Genomic DNA, 18,212 nt, shown 5'->3' with positions numbered 1-18,212 from the left:
CCCAATATAACAACAGTGCTATACATTATGTGAAGCAAGTCAACCAAGAACACCCAGCCATTTTATACATTTGTAAAGTGTAACAAAGCTGATTTAATCTCATCTTTGAAGTAAAGATACAAAAATGAATAAAAAAAAACAAAGCAAATTAGGTTAATCCAAAATGACTTCACTGCCCCATGTCACAATGTATACCACGTATAAATTCCTCTGCCGGCTTCTTCAGACTTTTCAACGGTTTCCTCTTCAACAAAGGACTCTGGATTGAGTTGTTCAATACAATCCGAACTCAATAACTAAATTAGGACTTTCTTTTTCAGTCCTCACTAGCACACACGTTGATAGTTCGACTTAAAATTCAAATGTCTAGCCTCTAATCTAGGTCCCCCTTACAGGAATTTACTCAAAAAAGTTTAAGTTGAACATTTCTTAAAACTAGATCTCTTGTGAAGAAAAAGTATATGTTTACCACTAGGTTTTTAAAAATCTTTATCATTTTTTGTGTAAAGGTGCTTTTATATATTTAGACACACCTTTGTAAACTAAAGTTGTTCATCGCATTCATATATAAGGTCTTTATTGAGAACAGGCTTTTATAAAAACAATCATTCATTCTCTTTTGTTGATGTTGCTCAAAAAGTAAACCACCCTCGCCAATGCGCTCGTGTCTAAACCTTTAAAAGCTTTTCATTAGCAAAGCGACTCCCCAACTCGTCATAAACGTTGTCACAGTAACCAGACTGTACCGTGCCTGTTAAAAAAACAACAACACTCTGTGCCTTAGCCGCTTTTTTTGTTCAACCGCTCTATGTCTGCTATTTTTCAGTCACTGCATGCAGCAGATATTAGAGAGTGTTAACTATTGCCACCAACATGGAATCGTGCACCGCGATCTGAAGGTACGTACACGGCAGATGATCACAGAGGGAGAGAGGAGAAACATTGTTTTCTATGTCTTCACTACGTTCCTCTTTGATATACACACACATATATGCATACACACATGTATACATACATACATACATACATATATATATATAAATGTATATATATATATATATATATAAATGTATATATATATATATATATATATATATATATATATATATATATATATATATATATATATATATATATAATGACAACCACCACACAAAAATTGTCGTTTACAGTTGTATTAAAAAAAACCCAGCATAACTGTTCTCTCCCAGCTCGTAAAGTTTGTCTTCACAAAATGCTTGGCAATAATTACGTTTGTATTAATATATTATTATTTTTTTTTTTGCGCTTTTAGGAATGCATGGTTTGTCTGTAGAGTACTTCCTTGGTCTTGCTTTATAAATCAATGCATGATTACGAAACAATTACAGCACTAAAACTTACTGTATTATGATTATAATTGTATACGTTATTTCAACGTGGTGTTACTTTAAAAAAAAATAGGTGTTGGGCGAAATGAATATGTGAATGAATTGTCAACACGGAAGTGGTTGAAAAAAAAAACACCTTTCCATCATTTTTTTTATATAGACTTAGATAACATTTTTAAAAAAATAAAATATTCTACTTCAACCTTTGAAGAATGGCGCTAGCTTTAACGAAGGATAATTGTAATTTGAGACATCTTTGTTGGGATAAATTTATCCCCGCTGTTGTAAAAAAATCTTGTTTTTAATTTAAAAAAGACACATAGAAACACAGTATTCCAAGTTTGATCCGCATTCAGTGGTACACACAGATGACTAGCGTGAGTTACTGTTCTTGAGCCTTCCTCGCGTCAGGGGAAGTTAATCCACGGGCAAATGCCATCAAAGACGAGGGGAATAATCTATTGTTTAAAGATAAGTGACCCTAGAGGATTAGTGGGCAAAGAAGACGTGGGACGAACTTTGAAATTTATGTCTGTACGGAATGAAGTTTTAGCTGTGTCTAGTACAAGACCGTCGTTGTTCACTTTAGAATGGTTTTTGCTTTATAGATGGGCTGTCGCGATTAAAAGCAAAATAAAGCTTTGGCTTCGTGCAGACCAGAGTAAAAAAGGAACCTTTTTTTTTTGTTAACGTACATTAATGGGCTGGCCATAGTGCTGACCACACTATCCCTTCATATGCTGAGGTCCAAGAAACCCGGAACTATAATTCCCTTGCCCCATAGACCGTCAGGTTTGGAAAGGGATCTTTACTTTTTAAATTAATTGACCTTTGGGTCGACTGACAACCTCAAGGTCGACTGACAACCTCAAGGTCGACTGACGACTTCTAGGTCGACTGATTAACTGTAATTTAGTGTGTTCCCGTCATAGTTTCGTAGGTTTATTTTACTCCTAAATTTAAACACTCACTCATTGAAGTTGGAAGCCAGAAGGTCTAAACTTAGTAAAGTCTGGAAACGGGAAAAATACAGCGTATTTTTTCGTTTTCAAACAGAAAGCCATTTTCAGAGTATAGAGCAAGCGAGAAATAATTGAAGGAACGGGTTAAGGAAAAAAAAAACGAGCAAGTTTCGAGGGCGCAAAAGCGACATATGGGAGGGAGGGCGGAGGCAGTTGCCTCGTATGTTCGATAACGTTTATTTTTGGTACAATCCGATCTGAACACAACGTCGCGCGTGGAAATAAAATACGGAAATAATAACGTTCTTTAGTTGCCAGTGTTTTTCTGTTAGAAAGGTGTCGGCAATGGAAAATTAGGAAAAAAAGTGCGGGTTGAAGTGCGAGGATCGTTTGAGTGGGGTGCAAGTTTTCTTCTAGTCCCTATTATTCGGAGCTTAACAGCTTCTCGTTTGGGTGTTTGCAGTAAAATCTTTCTGTTCCACCAGTCCTGTTCACGAAAAGAAATGTAACCCAGCTTTTGAGAAGAAATGTAACCCATTTTTCAGTAGTGTCAGTATCGATGTCAGGTTCCGGTCAATCAATTATTAATACCCCACAAACACTCTCCCCGCATTCAGCGGCTGTCACGCAAAAATACACGAACATTCGCAGAATATAGATTTTATTGTTCTTGCGGACTTTCATAAAACAAAATGTGTAAAGGCCATAAAAAATATTGGAAAGTAAACAACAAAATTATGGATTAATTTCACACGTATTTTTTTTATAGTATCCATTTTCACCCATTATCATAACGATTACTATTTCAATGACCTATCTAACTATCGTTGTTACATTATTTTTATTTTATGTATGCATTACAATTTTTTTTCCTGATCATTATACTTGATCATTATCATTAGGCTAATTTTACAAGTCCATTTGATAAGCCGCCAACAACAAAGTGTTATGTCCAAATGTCTCAAACTTGGGGTCAACAGGTTGCTTCGGGTTTCTAATCACGATTATAAGCATCCTTACAATACTGAATGATAAAAGTAGCATTTTTGTTACAATTCTCAATGATAAAAGTATCATTTTTGTTACAATTCTCAATGAAAAAAGTAGCATTTTTGTTACACAAAATACAGGCGCTATCGATGAGCGCCAGCTCTCGTGTTCCTCGTTACACGAGGCAATGGCAGGCATTTCCGTTCCTACTTCGTCCGGAGGTTGTTCAACATTGTTTCTCCGCAGGCTAGGTTGTGCAATTCGATCTGTTACATTGTTTCTTTGCGTCCCTTGCATGATATTTCTATGCTTAAATTAAGATGAATCAATATTTCGACTCCGATGTTCGTCCGCGTTTTAAAATTAATTATGAAACATGAAACAATGTTCATCACCGAATGTGTAGTTTAAATTATGCGCGCGCGTGTTCTCTCGGGCTTAGCGAGTAAATCGTAAACACATTAAAAAAAAAACGTCAGTAAAATACCACTTGGGTGCTGACCTTTATGTTTGGATACAACACGGTTTTAATGTTCGAATGAATAAAACATTCGTATTTTATCCCACAGCCTGCAAGGATTATTGATTTAGATTAATCGATAGTTTATAATATGCCTAGTTGTATTCAATACCTCCAATTTGTCCGTGTCGCTTTCATGCATCGTTTCCAAATGATAAACGCTATTAATTAGCAATTAAATGAGCCAGTAATTTTACAGAAAGTAAATAATAAAAAGCCTCCATAAACACGCAGGCCAGTGACGTTTTCCCATCGTTCTTCATAATTTGCTGACACATTCTTCCCTCGTCATGTTGGTGATCTTTGACTCGCCATATGCCTCGGATGTTGATTGGAGCAAACTTGCGTGAAAACAAACCGCAGCTAGCGGGGAGAGAATTCATTACTCGTGGTGATCATGACAAATGACATATCGGATAGTTAGCTAAACAAAACGATCCTTTGAAGATATTTTCTCCTACACTTTTTAGGCAATGTAAAAAAAAATAATTAATTACTGCTGTGGAGACCAAACTAGTCAATGTCTTTGAATAAAAAAGTTTTCTATAAATCATCTGTCAACTTATATAATGGTGTGATGTAAAAATCGATAGATAATGAATGCTGGAACATTCTGTTTACAGAACTAGTAAGGGCTGTGGTCTGCTTGATTCAAACCTGTTTCCCCACCTTCACTGTCCCTCCATCTCGACAGGTCTAAAAAAATACGAAAAAAAGGAAATACGTTGTTTTTTTGTGTGGTGAATTTTATGTACGGATTGGGTGCATTCAACTGCTGAATTGTGTGGTGTTTTGTATAATATACTTGTAGATGTTTATTCACACAAAAATACTTCTCCCTTACATACCACTTCAGGATCTTCTTTAAACTTTAAACACCATTGTATTTGTTACAAGTGTTATGGGCTAAAAAGACCATACAACATTGATAAGTTTATATATATATATATATATATATATATATATATATATATATATATATATATATATATATATATATATACACGTACACACACACTCACACAGATTTATTTGTATATATAAAATGATGCTTGAAGCATGCCATGCTTAGTGCCTGCATATTTACCAGTCTAACAGCATGCCCAAATTAAATGTTTATAGTTTTAGTGCATCTTTAGTTAGAGTTATGTATTCAACCATTTATAATTTAACATGTGTTTACAAAATCAACCTCAACTACAAAATTTTATGTCTTTTAATTACTTAATGAAATTATGACTTTCTGCTCGTCTTTTAAAGTCTCCCGTTAAACTCAAAATTAAATTAAATGTGTATTTAATTAGTGAGTACGTTTTTTAAAATTTATCTAAGTTTTTAATTAAATGAGTAGCTTTGCTAAAAATAGCTTTGATGTTTTCTAAAGAGTTTACTTACATTCACAGCCGGAGAACCTCCTTTTAGCAAGCAAAGCCAAGGGCGCGGCAGTGAAGTTAGCAGATTTTGGATTAGCTATCGAAGTACAGGGAGAGCAGCAAGCATGGTTTGGTAGGTTTATAACTTGACCCTTCCAAAATTTTAATCACTATGTATCCAGACGATAGGCTCATAAAATGTTATATACGCTCCAGCACTGTAATATAGGTTTTTACATCCTAATGCTGTCCCTATTTTAGTATGAAAAATAGCTAGGCATGTAGATTCAACCTACAACCATGTTATTGTTAATATGTCAGTATTTGTTATTTTAAAAATTTGGTTAAATTATGATATAAAATTTAAGTAAAACTAAAGTGAAAATAAACTATCCTTACTATTGATTCACTTTACATCTATATTTATCTTTGTTATAAGGGAGGCAACTAGATAACCATAAGGCAATTTGTTTTACTATTCAGACATGGCTACTTTCTCACCAAATTCTATTGTTACACAAAATCACATCTTGTTCCAAAATTTTGTTGAAGATTGTTCCGCTAATTTAATAAAATGTAGAATATAAAAAATTAAATATGAGTAATAGAAAATACGAGATTATTTTCCTTTGGCATTCATTTTCAATTCAATTTTTACTTTTAATACTTAGGGTAGTTGATAATGTGGAAAATGTCAGTGGTAGCTTTAAAAATGAATGTAATGTTTTAGAAATATTTAGAAAAAATTTCATTTAGCCTTATAAAACAAGTTATGAATACTGAAATTATCTTTGGGGATTTTTAATTGTTAATTAGATAGTAGATACAATTTTTATTAAAATATGGAGGAACATAAATATCATCAATGCATTAACTGAAAATTATTTAACAAAAAGATTTCTGTCAATAATTTTTTTTCTTTAATTGTGCAGGTTTTGCTGGTACACCTGGATATCTTTCACCCGAGGTGCTACGGAAAGATCCCTATGGGAAACCTGTAGACATCTGGGCTTGTGGTAAATTAGATTTTTTTGTTTTAGCTGTTGACCACCATCATCTTTTACCATTCGTGCCCAAGACACATGGGACAGATGAAGGAGAGTTCATTTGTTTTAATTTATTTGGCATACTAGGGGTGTGGTCAGCACTATGCCTTAGTTTCCCTAACATGAATTAGATACCCATCAGAGCTGGGCATACTACAAATGTTAACCATGTTAGCTTTAAAATATGAGGATGCATTTTACATATATCTCTCCCTATCTTTATGTTATTGCAGTTTAAGCGATATCTATTTATACATTAAGTCCACATTTAAGAACATTTATTTCAAAAGTGTTTCTTAATTTTGAAAAAAACCTGAGATATCTTTATTACAGGGGTCTCCAAACTTTTCAGTCCGAGGGCCGCATTAACTATCAAATTACAGTTCGGGGGTAATTTCTTCCAGACATGTCTTTGATTTTTCTGGGCAAAGTTCCTCAGCCATCACTAACAAACGATTTTTCCTTGGACAAAAAGATCTCCGCGGGCCGGATGAGAGGACTACGCGGGCCGCATCCGGCCCGCGTGCCATAGTTTGGAGACCCCTGCTTTAATAAATTCATTGACACTTGATGGAAACAAAGTTATTCCTTTTTACCTGGTCGAGTGTATAGAGGTTTTTGTTTAAACAATGAATGTATTATTTTAATCTAACTTATACTCAACATTTATTCTCTTCTACTTTTAGGGGTTGTGTTGTACATTCTGCTGGTTGGTTATCCCCCCTTTTGGGATGAAGACCAACATAGATTGTATGCACAGATCAAAGCAGGGGCATATGATGTGAGTCTTCTTACATTTTTCATTATTTGTTGTTAAATCTTCATTTTTATTCTTGTAAATCTAAATGTAAATATAGTTTAAATTTTAGAAAAAAAATTAATACACTTTTTATCAAATTTTTAAAACTTAATCAGATCAAGATGGGCCATAGAAATGGATCTTCAATTATTTTGTTGATCCTTTAGATGTTTAACTACAATCTTGTATGTTTAGAACAATGTTTGCTTTCTCTAGATTTTTCCTCCCCAATCTTTTAACATTAACATCCTGTTTTTTCCCCTCAGTACCCGTCTCCGGAATGGGACACAGTAACTCCCGAGGCCAAAAACCTGATCAACAGTATGTTGACTGTCAACCCTGCCAAGAGAATCAATGCTTCAGAGGCTCTCAAACACCCCTGGATATGTGTACGTTTTTGCTCCAAAACTTTTTTTAGTCCAAAAACATGCAAAAATTATATAAGTGTTTGCAGTTAAAAAATAATAAACTTCTCAAAAACAAATAAATCTAGTTAAAAAGTAACTGTAGCAAAATTTCCAATTTTAAAAATAATTAAGTGATTAGCTATGGATTGATAAATTATTATGTTACTTAACTTCTTTTGTTTCTTACAGCAGAGAGAGCGTGTTGCGTCTGTTGTTCACAGGCAGGAAACAGTAGATTGCTTGAAGAAGTTCAATGCAAGAAGAAAACTCAAGGTAAGTGAATATTTACAAAACGTTTACTCTGAATAAATAAAGTTATTTATTACAGTTGCCATAGGTTCAGTAATAAACTGAATGCAAAAGAAAATATAAAATTATTTGCTCTTTTTCTCAATTTGAATCTAAATCTCATAATATTGCCATACAAAAATTAAATCGTCTTTCCGACTACCCATATAGGGGAAGTAACTCAATTTTTTAGAGAAATTATTTTTGTTGGAAGTAAAATTTATTTTAAGCAGTTACCACCCTTTCTTTGAAATTTACATATATATAACCCAATTTTAAATTTGTGTCAAACCTTTATGAAAGAAATTACTTAACCTTTATGAAAGAAATTTTAACCTTTATGGAAGAAATTACTTTTATAATTTTGTGCTTAGTGCCTAAAATTAGTGATGCACCTTTTGATATAAAAATATCTTCCCCCTTGGGAAATAAATTTAAAAAACTAGAATTCAGGGGAAAAAGTAAAGCACTAGGAGCAAACAGAAACAGCTTTGTTTGCAAAAATAAAATAAAAAATACAGCAAAAAATAACCTGAAATAACTATTTATTATAAAATATTCAATGGTCCAAAATTTTAAAAATTAATATAAGTAACACCAAAAGATATATAAAGAATTAAGCCTACACGAACCTCTGCCTTCAGTCTCTTTCCAGTAAAATATTATGTATTTTATCTCTGACCTAACTATATCATGTCTTCTATTTATAGTGAAGCTATTAAAACAAAAGCCACAATTTACCTATAAGTGATAGATTTTGTGCTAAATATTTAACAACTGAAATTAAGATTACTCCTGTATTTTCTTTTCATGTAAACATTTGTTAACCTCATTGCTATTTTGAATAGTTATTGCTAAGTCATAGCTGTTCAAAATACAAAAACCAACATTTTGAGTTAAGCAAAAAATACAGCAGTATTTTATTTTTTTAGGGAGCAATATTGACAACAATGCTTGCTACAAGAAATTTCTCAAGTAAGTACTAAAGTTCTTTTTTTTTCATAATCAAGAGTAAATCTGTCATATGTGAACATGTTGTCTTTATCATTTTAAAAGTAATTATATCTAGTGCATTACATTTAGGTAGGATCTTTCAATTGTACAAAGTGTTCAACTTTTAGGTGTTTTATTTTTTCTTTTCCAAATTTTACTATAATAATTTTTCTTTTTGTGTTTTGAAAATTTTAACTTGGCTTTGTTTTTTGAGATGAGAGATTTGGTTTGATTTTGTTATTTGTGTATTTATTTGATGCATTTATGTTGCAATTGGTTTTATGTATTTGATTTATTACAGGCACCGTGATAGTTTTTATTCTTTACGTGTAACATTTGAAAGTAGTGTATTATTTTTTAAAAATCTATATCGTGAAAAAAATATTTATAAATCTTAAAATAACGAGAGGGGCTGATTGTCAAAGTCAAAATTGATAATCAAATAACACATTTTACACTCTTAGCTATAAGGGGTTATGGTAAGTTACAGGTGTAAGTGGATTCTGCAGAGTAATGTACCCTTATAACTACACACATATTTTTTCTTCTTCCTGTAACAACAAAATATCTCTGGTGTGACATATGGCGTTGCATTTGCACCACACACTGCAGCTTCAGTGGTGCTGTTTTATTTTCCTATTCATAATGGTTCCTTCAGTATCTTGTGTGATCTGCTGGGCTTTGATTATAAGTAAACAGAGAGAGGTTTTTGGATGGATATCAGTTTGTCCTGACAACAACTGTCCTCAATGTGGTGTTACCCCACGGAGCTTGTCCAGCTGCGCACACATAACAGTTGTTGTGCTTTCGCATTTTTGAGATCTGTTTAAACATTGCCAGGAAATATTTACTGTAGCTCAATACACAATACTTATGTATATATACATATATATATATACTTTTGTATAAAATATTTCTCCGTCTAATAATTCCTCATATTAAAATGTATTTGTTATTCCTTGAGAAAACAAATTACTGTGTTATTGATTATTACAAAATAGTGCTGTTGAAGAGCATAATTTCAAAACAATAGCTGACATTTGACAAATTAGTCTGAACTTAGTTTATCTGATTTTTTCTTTTTTTTCTTCAAGTATATATACATTTTTCACTTTGAGTTGTTTTTGTTATATCTAAATACAAAAAGCAATGGGAAATATACTTTACAATTGTAATTAATTTATAACATAAAATAAAAATAATAATTTAAAATATTGTTAGATACAGTCGAATATAATCAGAATCTGTTTTAAATAGACGATACCAAGCTAACTGCTGTGAAAAAAAAACAGAGTTTAAACATTAATGTAGATATGAAAGATTTTGCATCTAAACATTTAAACTTTCAATAATTTTATAATTTTGAAGTTTATGAATATTTTTTGTTGATTAAAATTTTTTATTTTATTAAGTGATAATTTTTTAGTTGCATAATGCCTGAACAATGCTTTTTCTTTAGAAAATTTACTTTGTAGTTAGTCATGATGAATGATTCTACAGAGCCTGACCAGTAGTTTAGTCTAACATGTGTTGAAATGTTTCTATTGGGATATCCTCCGAATACATAATTTTTGCAAGAGACAATTCATGTTTTTTTTAAAAAAAATCACTAGGTTATTGAACTTGGCCTTGTTAGTCTACTTTTTAAAAAACGCGATTAAATTCTTATAATTTGAGATTATTAAAGTAGATAATGATATTAATTTAACTATAAAACTCTCCATTTTACCGGAAAATGTTGATTCTAATAGCATTTACAACTTGGTTTGGCATTTCTCAATTATTTATTCATGTTGTAATCTGTATGTTTTAGTAGGTTCTACTATAGTAGTTTCCTTCTAATACAAATGGTTATATTTAAACATAGTTTATAACTTTCTCCTTAGTAGAAAATTAATTTTTTTATTAATGATATAATTTCTCAATTTAAGGAGTTTATTAATTTTCGTGGACATCAAATGCACTGTTTGATGGGTGGATTCAATGTAGATTATTATTTTGGTGTTAAAACTTTTCATTTGATTTTTTTTTTTAGTTTGATGATTTAGATTCTAAATTCATATGCAGAAAACAAAACTGCAATTCCATTTCTAATAAAAAAAATTGTTTGTGGTTTACTTTTAAATTACTTACTACAAAAAATATTTTAACTAGGATTCTCAAATAGTAATGGATCCAGCCTCAACAAAATAGGTGAGATATAAAAAAAAAGAAAAGAAATCATCTCCCATGGATCATTTCATTGGGTCCTTCCTTTTTTGTTAATTCTCCTTTATTGGAAAAATCTAGGTATTGGTGTTAGTAAACATGTTTGGAAAATGATTTCTTATATAAAAAAAAAACGTTCATATTTTAAAAAAAAAGGAATTTCAAATGGAAATGCATAGGACATGTCAACATGTTTGTTTTAAGCCAAAAACTTGTTTGAATTCATGGGAGTATATTTGTTATGTTCAAGATGTGATTCAATGTGTGAGGGTTCCATTCTTGGTATTCTTTTAAGAATTTCAGAGATCTGTACCAATTTTTTAATCATTTTTTTTTTGTAAAGAAAATATTAAACAAAGCTGTAGGAAAGTATATTTCCCAAAATGTAACCCTTAAATTAAATTTTCTTTTATTTGTGTTAGCCCAGAGCAAGTTATTGTGTACATATCTCCTCTTATTTCAATTAGAAAGTGAAAACTGAAAATATTTTTTAAATATTTTATTTATTTATAAATATTGGATTGTATTTACATTTGAAACTAAAGATAATGAGATTTTTTAAAAAATTGCTACAATTTATTAGAAATTTTTGAATGTAGTCTAAGAGGAGTTATTCTTATTGTCATCACATTGTTTAGTCTCCAGCTATGGCCATTTCTAGTTTTTAATTTGTATGGCAGTTTTTTAGGTCACCAACATGGAGGTTGTTACTAGCCTGCACTCTTGCAACACTCTAATGTGCTTTCATATCCAACTGTGAAATAATATGTGGCCATAGTTTTGCTTGAACTGTAGAGTATTAGTTGTACATAATTTGTTGTGAGTTTAATAGTAACGTATATGTTGTTATGTTCATAATATGTATGTTTTGGTATTACATTATGGCATCTGGATGGATGTAAGTTGTCAGCTGAGAAGCTTGTACTTACCATAACGGTGATTAAATAGCAACATGTGAGCTAACATCTCTGCCCTGTCTTTTCTCTTTCTTATTCCACTTGCTCCTGTGGCTGTATCTGTTTCGCCACTGTGTGCAGTCAACAAGGGTAAGTGAAGGGGGTCCTAGACGCCTTGAATATTTTTTTGTTGTTTCGACAATTTTCTGCTTTCTTATTTATCATTAATTTTATATCATTAAATGCTCAAGTGAAGCACGCTGTTTTATAAAATATAATTTTCAAAATTATGATTTCAATTTAATAAATTTTTTAAAATGTCACTTGAGTATGCTGATCTATTTTTCTTCTATAAATAAAATTTTAATGTAATTTTTTTTTTACATGAATTAGACTTAATTTGACAATTTTATCTCTTTTCTTTTTCATTTTTTGTAATTTAATTTGATATTAAATGAATTTTCCATTTTTAAAAATTACCTTCGCTTTTAAAAAAATAAGTTGCTTCTCATAACACACAAATCATTATAAATTAAATTAACAATTCTTTTTCTGTAATATTTGCTTCTATCCACAACTATACCCTAGTAGTGAATTCATATAACCTGCAATAATCAGCACCATGCATAACATAAGGTTTCCAATTAACACAAATAATGTCAAATGCATTGCTTGATCTAATCTTGGTAAGCTCTTACATGGCAAGAAATTTTTAAAGAGTTTTTAAAATATTACATAGAGATACTTTTATAGAAATACATCTTTGGGTAAATTTGGCTGATAGACTTCTTTACATACAAGCAGATATGTCGTATGATGTGGTTGATTTTTTTAAATTTCAAGTTTTAGCCTATTTCAGTTGAGCAGAATATGACCTTTAAATAATACTAATTGTTATTCTGTTAATTATTGTAATATTTTAAAATGATTATGTTGGTATTAAGAGTTATGCCAGGGTATTAATGTATTTGGTAAGGGCATGCCACAGTATATTAAGGGTCATCTTTGGGAAGTGGTAATTGGTAATCATTACAGTACTACATTTCGCTAATGAGCCTTATGCAAACTAAATTGTTTTGACTAAGTTTTTAATAGTGATCCTTAGAGGTGTAGTGGTTAGTTTTCTCTTTTCATTTACTTGATTGAATTATTCTTTTAAAAAGAAACAAAGTTTTAGTTTTTTGTTTTTTTAAAGAATATAGTATTTAAGTAAATATAATTTTCTTCTTGTAAGTTATTATAACATACATAACATGTTGTATATAAAGTTGCTGTGCATCTCAAGAATAAGTTGAATACCACAGGCAGGTTGTCCTTCAACCATCCATGGGTTGTCCTCCAACCCTCCATGGGTTGTCCTCCAACCCACACTGAATGTCCACCAACCCAACCAGGACGTCCTTTAACTTGGGTTAACTTTCAACGTGTCTACACTACAGAGAGCAATTTTCAAATACAATGTTGAGAAATATTTTATATCTACCTATTAGCAAATCGATTTGGTTCCATTTCCTTGCTCCAATTTTACACTAAGCCAATCCCACATCTTTGATACATTCAGGATTTGTATGTTATTAGGCTTCAGATTTTTTTTTAAAGAAAAATATTGCAAATCACGCTTATGTTTCCAGGCTGTTTAATATTTAGATCAATTACTTTTATAAACATAAATGTCAGTTATAAATTTAAAACCTCGTATTTCATTACATAAAAAACAAACACAAAACAAACAGAACAAATCAGAACACTAATGCGCTGTTTATTCTGATAAGAGAATCTGTTGTTCCAAATAATTAATTACATTAACTCATCTTTCAGTAATTTAATTAACTGGTTGTAGCCCACTTTGGACAATCCCACATTTGAAATACAAAACTTTTACATACCTCAAGTCCTGAGTTTTAGAGTAGGCTTATTTCGTTTGATAAGCTATGAAAACTGTAGAGCCGTTTTTTGGTTTGTTGTACCTACAGGCCGAATTTAGATATAATTTAATGTAATTTTTTTTTAAACTGCTGGACAAAATACCAAGGTTTCTAACTTAAATAGGAGTAACATTTTAATTAAAATATGCATTTTTTTCAAACTTTAATTTTTTTATTAAGATTTACAAAAAAAAAAAAAAAAACGAATGAAAAATGTTTCATCCTTAGCGCGTGTTTAGTGTCACGTAACTGAGTGGCTCCATCTGTTTAATCCCCCGGTAAAAAAAAAAATCTGCACTGTTCTTCATAGGCCTAGCTAGCATCAGATCGCGTTGAGCCTCGGTCTGGTTTGGAAATTCTTGGTTGCGCAGTAGCGGAACATCGTCAGATGATGGGGGAGGGCAGTGGGTGGGCGGGGGAAATCAAGTTTAATCGATCTTGTACACATTCAGTTAGCCTGGCAGTTTGTACACAATTACATGGACAGCTGTACACGCTTTGTAGGCTGGGCAAACTTAACGAAGTGTTGGGGATATCTAACAGACGTAGGCTGTAATCGCTGAAATAAAATGCTCCAATTATGGCGACGGATAGCAATTTAGGATTTAGATTTCAAATCATCTGATTGTCCAAGCTACGAGTCAATTACAAAATTCGATTATGTTCTATCAAATATACCACATAATGACGTCCTTATTTTACTCACTTGTAAGTCCCCCCCCCCCCTCCTTTTTTTTAAAACTTCAGACGCTTCGTAACCAAATATCTTTTGTTACTTGATACTATGTAACTATGACTATCTATGAAACCCTCGTTACAATTGGGTCTTTTTTGTTTTTTATTAGACCACTTTATTCCCTTTCCTGATACACGATTCTCGATTAATTTATTTTGTAATCTGTTCAAAAATTATACGTAGAAGTTCTCTGTTATGTTATCTTGGCGTCGGCCTGTGCTTCTGGCAGTGTTTTAAAGCACTTTAGCAACTTTAGAGTTAGCTTGTAGTGGCATCATTCTGTTTGACCGACACTCTATGTGGTGTTTTTTTATGTGAACACCGTGTGCTGTGTGCCTGCTTTAGAGACAGTTACACTAATCAATAAAGTCGCAATTTTCATTTTAATAAATAAAGTCGCAATTTTCATTTTAATAACTAAATAAAGTCGGAATTTTGATTTTAATAAATAAAGAAAGTCGCAATTTTCATTTTAATTAAGTAAATGATATTTTAATGAATAATTTTTAAAAAAATTCTTAAAAAAGGAAAAAAAAAGAAAAAAAAGAAGAAAAAACAAACAAATTGACAACAGATTTCTGTGTAAATTAATACGACACCGAAAATCGCAGTTTTTATAGTTTTTAAATGTATTTCTGAAATCAAAATTCAAATAAATAAAATCTATTAAAATATAATTATGTTATCTGGTTACTATATTTGTTTTATTTTTTAAAAACTAGAGCTACATGATACACTTATTTAATATTGTCTTACTTAAAAAGCAATTTTTTGTATTATTTTTTTTTATTGTTTCAGTTTCAAATTATTAGTACAACAAAGTTATATATATTTTTAGACTGATAAGTTACATTTTTTAAATGATGACATTTTCCTTTGGTGTGAATAGTTTAATTGGTAGTAGGGATTATGTAACAGCTTAATTTGACGGCTCTGTTGTAATAGGTAGCCCCGCCACTTCGCCGGCTGGGAATGGGTCAGCCATGGCGACCGTGTTAGCAGGTATGTCGTAAAATCCAGCGGTTTGCTTTGGTTTTGTGTTGAGAGTTCTGTTTTTTTTTTTTTTTTTTTTAGTTTGCAAACGTGATTTAGGCTAGTATAGCGGGATGCAGCCATTTTTTCATTTTCTTCCGCAGGTTTTTGGTGATGAAATTGTTTCTTATGTTTTGATTTACTTAAGACTTTAAAAGTTCGCAATTTAATTTCAAGGAGTTGAATGCACTTGAGCAGCAATTAACGTTACTACTTATTTGGTATTCCAAGTTTCAATAACGATATCTTTCTCCTTATACCGCGTTTACACTTGCGACATGTATACTATACACGTCTCGAAAAAAAAACAACTTCGCAATAAGTTAGTAGGCTCCCCTATTATCTTAGGCCCTATAGCGAGGTTTTTTTCCCTAGAAATGTATAGTATACATGTCGCAAGTGTAAACGCGGTATTAAAATAACGACCAATAAACGCGTTCTAGTCTTCATGTCGACTTGACCTCCCAGAAAAGGTTTTTAAAATAAAACAGCAACCCGGCTTTTACATAATACGCTCCCTGAGTCCGATGTTATTTCCAGAATAAGCCACCTTAAACACACCTCCTCCTCCTACATAAAAAAAATGTGCTTTCAAATGTTATTTGTTGAAGGAGTATCCTAATCAATATTTCTCCCTCGGGGGATGGATGTTTGAGTGCTTTGAAACACCGCATTGTTATATGCTCCTTCACCCATAAGAAATTATCTGATATATGGAGTCTTGTTGTAAACACCCCCCCCCCCCCATTCTTCCACACACACATGGAGTCTTGTTGTAACCTCTCCCCCTTCCCCACATAGTCTTGTTGTAAACCCCCCCCCCCCCCCTTTCCCCACATAGTCTTGTTGTAACCCCCCACCCCTTCCCCACACACATCCTCCCACTCTTGAGATGTGATGTTGATACAAATAGAAGGAAAGACAAATCATTACCTCGAAGCTAAGCGGACGTGTATGGATTGCCAAAGTTCTCCGGAAATTGGGATTTGTAGCATTGGCCTTAGTTTAGTTTACCTAGGCGTTTTGGTTAAAAAGAGAGGGGATAAGCATTGTATTGTTAATGCTTACATCTCAATATAAATATTTCAGTAACTTAAATTACTTTCGGTAGAAGTGTAAAATAGCACTAATCTAGATACCATCGTTATGTGTCAATCTAGATGCTTCACCTCTTTCTGTAATACGTGCTTTGTTTTACTTGTATATGCGTTTATTTTGTGTGCATGTTTCACTTGTCTGTTCGTCGGTTCTATAATGTGTATCGGCTGTCTTCTCTGTTCTATGTACCTGTTTCACCTGCCAGTACATCAGATCTAGGTGTATCTGTTTCACCTGCCTGTACATCAGATTTAGGTGTATCTGTTTCACCTGCCTGTACATCAGATTTAGGTGTATCTGTTTCACCTGTCTGCACATCAGATATAGGTGTGTCTGTTTCACCTGTGTACAACAGATATAGGTGGATCTGTTTCACCTGCCTGTAAATCAGATCTAGGTGTATATGTTTCACCTGCCTGTACATCAGATATAGGTGTATCTGTTTCACCTGTGTACAACAGATATAGGTGTATCTGTTTCACCTGCCTGTAAATCAGATATAGGTGTATATGTTTCACCTATCTGCACATCAGATATAGGTGTATCTGTTTCACCTGTGTACAACAGATATAGATGTATCTGTTTCACCTGCCTGTAAATCAGATCTAGGTGTATATGTTTCACATGCCTGTACATCAGATATAGGTGTATCTGTTTCACCTGTGTACAACAGATATAGATGTATCTGTTTCACCTGCCTGTAAATCAGATCTAGGTGTATATGTTTCACCTGCCTGTACATCAGATCTAGGTGTATCTGTTTCACAAGCCTGTAACATTTTCCTTTGTGTCTATGATTATGTTGACTTGTCTCAACACCAAGATTACACGTATATCGGTTTCTCCCATCTTTAATATATCTAGTATTGTTTTGTGCTTGACTGTTAACAATGGTTAACGACTTGTGAAGATACACCCTATCGAGCCAATTAACTAGAAAAGACAAAGAAAAATCACACCACTTATTCATTTCTTACGCATTTCTCGTATCCTTAATCTCGACGTTGGCCTTTCCTTCGGAGTGTCTTCGTTGCCGCTTTCATTTTATCTAGTTAATAGAGTGGAGTGGAATGTCAAAGGGAGTTTATTTTCAAGTATCTTCTTTCCTCGCTGATAGTTTTCTGACATAACACAACAATCATCAGGGCGTTAGCCGGATGGAGAGTGGGGGTTTGGTAGAGGATAATTGTGAAGAAGGGATGGAAAATTGAGATACGTGATAGCACTACATTAGCACATTACGATCTTGTTTTTCACTATCTCATTAAAGTAAATGTTTATTGCCGGCCTTTTGGGTCGTTTTCTAACAAAGAGCATTTAGATTTTTTTTCTTATTGTCTCGGCAATTTTAAGTCACCAACTTGACGTGTTTAGAGATGGTGACCCACTGTATGACTGCACAGGTGACCCATTACATGACGTGTCTTGGCGTGGTGACCTACTACATGACATGTTTAAAGATGCTGCCCGCTACATATCGCATCTTGAAATGCTGACCCGCCGCATGACGTATTTTGACATGCTGACCCACTATATGCTAATATTGACTTGGGGGGGGGGGGCTATAAA

The 18,212-nt window shown here is 32.6% G+C and overlaps 1 protein-coding gene across 20 annotated transcripts in view; it reads left to right on the top strand.

The window, feature by feature from the left end:
* Positions 1-18,212, top strand: part of LOC131946920 (calcium/calmodulin-dependent protein kinase type II delta chain) — a 121,839-nt gene that overhangs the window by 71,305 nt on the left and 32,322 nt on the right. For 7 of the 20 annotated variants that reach the window (XM_059307949.1, XM_059307950.1, XM_059307944.1 and 4 more), the window contains 9 exons: positions 827-899; positions 5,246-5,348; positions 6,148-6,231; positions 6,948-7,042; positions 7,327-7,449; positions 7,657-7,740; positions 8,688-8,730; positions 10,903-10,941; positions 15,459-15,515. In XM_059307949.1, coding sequence (XP_059163932.1) covers positions 827-899; positions 5,246-5,348; positions 6,148-6,231; positions 6,948-7,042; positions 7,327-7,449; positions 7,657-7,740; positions 8,688-8,730; positions 10,903-10,941; positions 15,459-15,515 — 701 coding nt within the window. The remainder of the gene's footprint in view (positions 1-826; positions 900-5,245; positions 5,349-6,147; positions 6,232-6,947; positions 7,043-7,326; positions 7,450-7,656; positions 7,741-8,687; positions 8,731-10,902; positions 10,942-15,458; positions 15,516-18,212) is intronic. The other 13 variants (XM_059307955.1, XM_059307957.1, XM_059307956.1 and 10 more) reach the window with 4 other exon arrangements.

The sequence above is a fragment of the Physella acuta genome, unplaced genomic scaffold, assembly GCF_028476545.2.
Source record: "Physella acuta isolate Inbredline_101_S28 unplaced genomic scaffold, ASM2847654v3 ptg000575l, whole genome shotgun sequence".
Classification (NCBI taxonomy): Eukaryota; Metazoa; Mollusca; class Gastropoda; family Physidae; genus Physella; species Physella acuta.
This window is presented reverse-complemented; position numbering and strand designations above follow the sequence as displayed.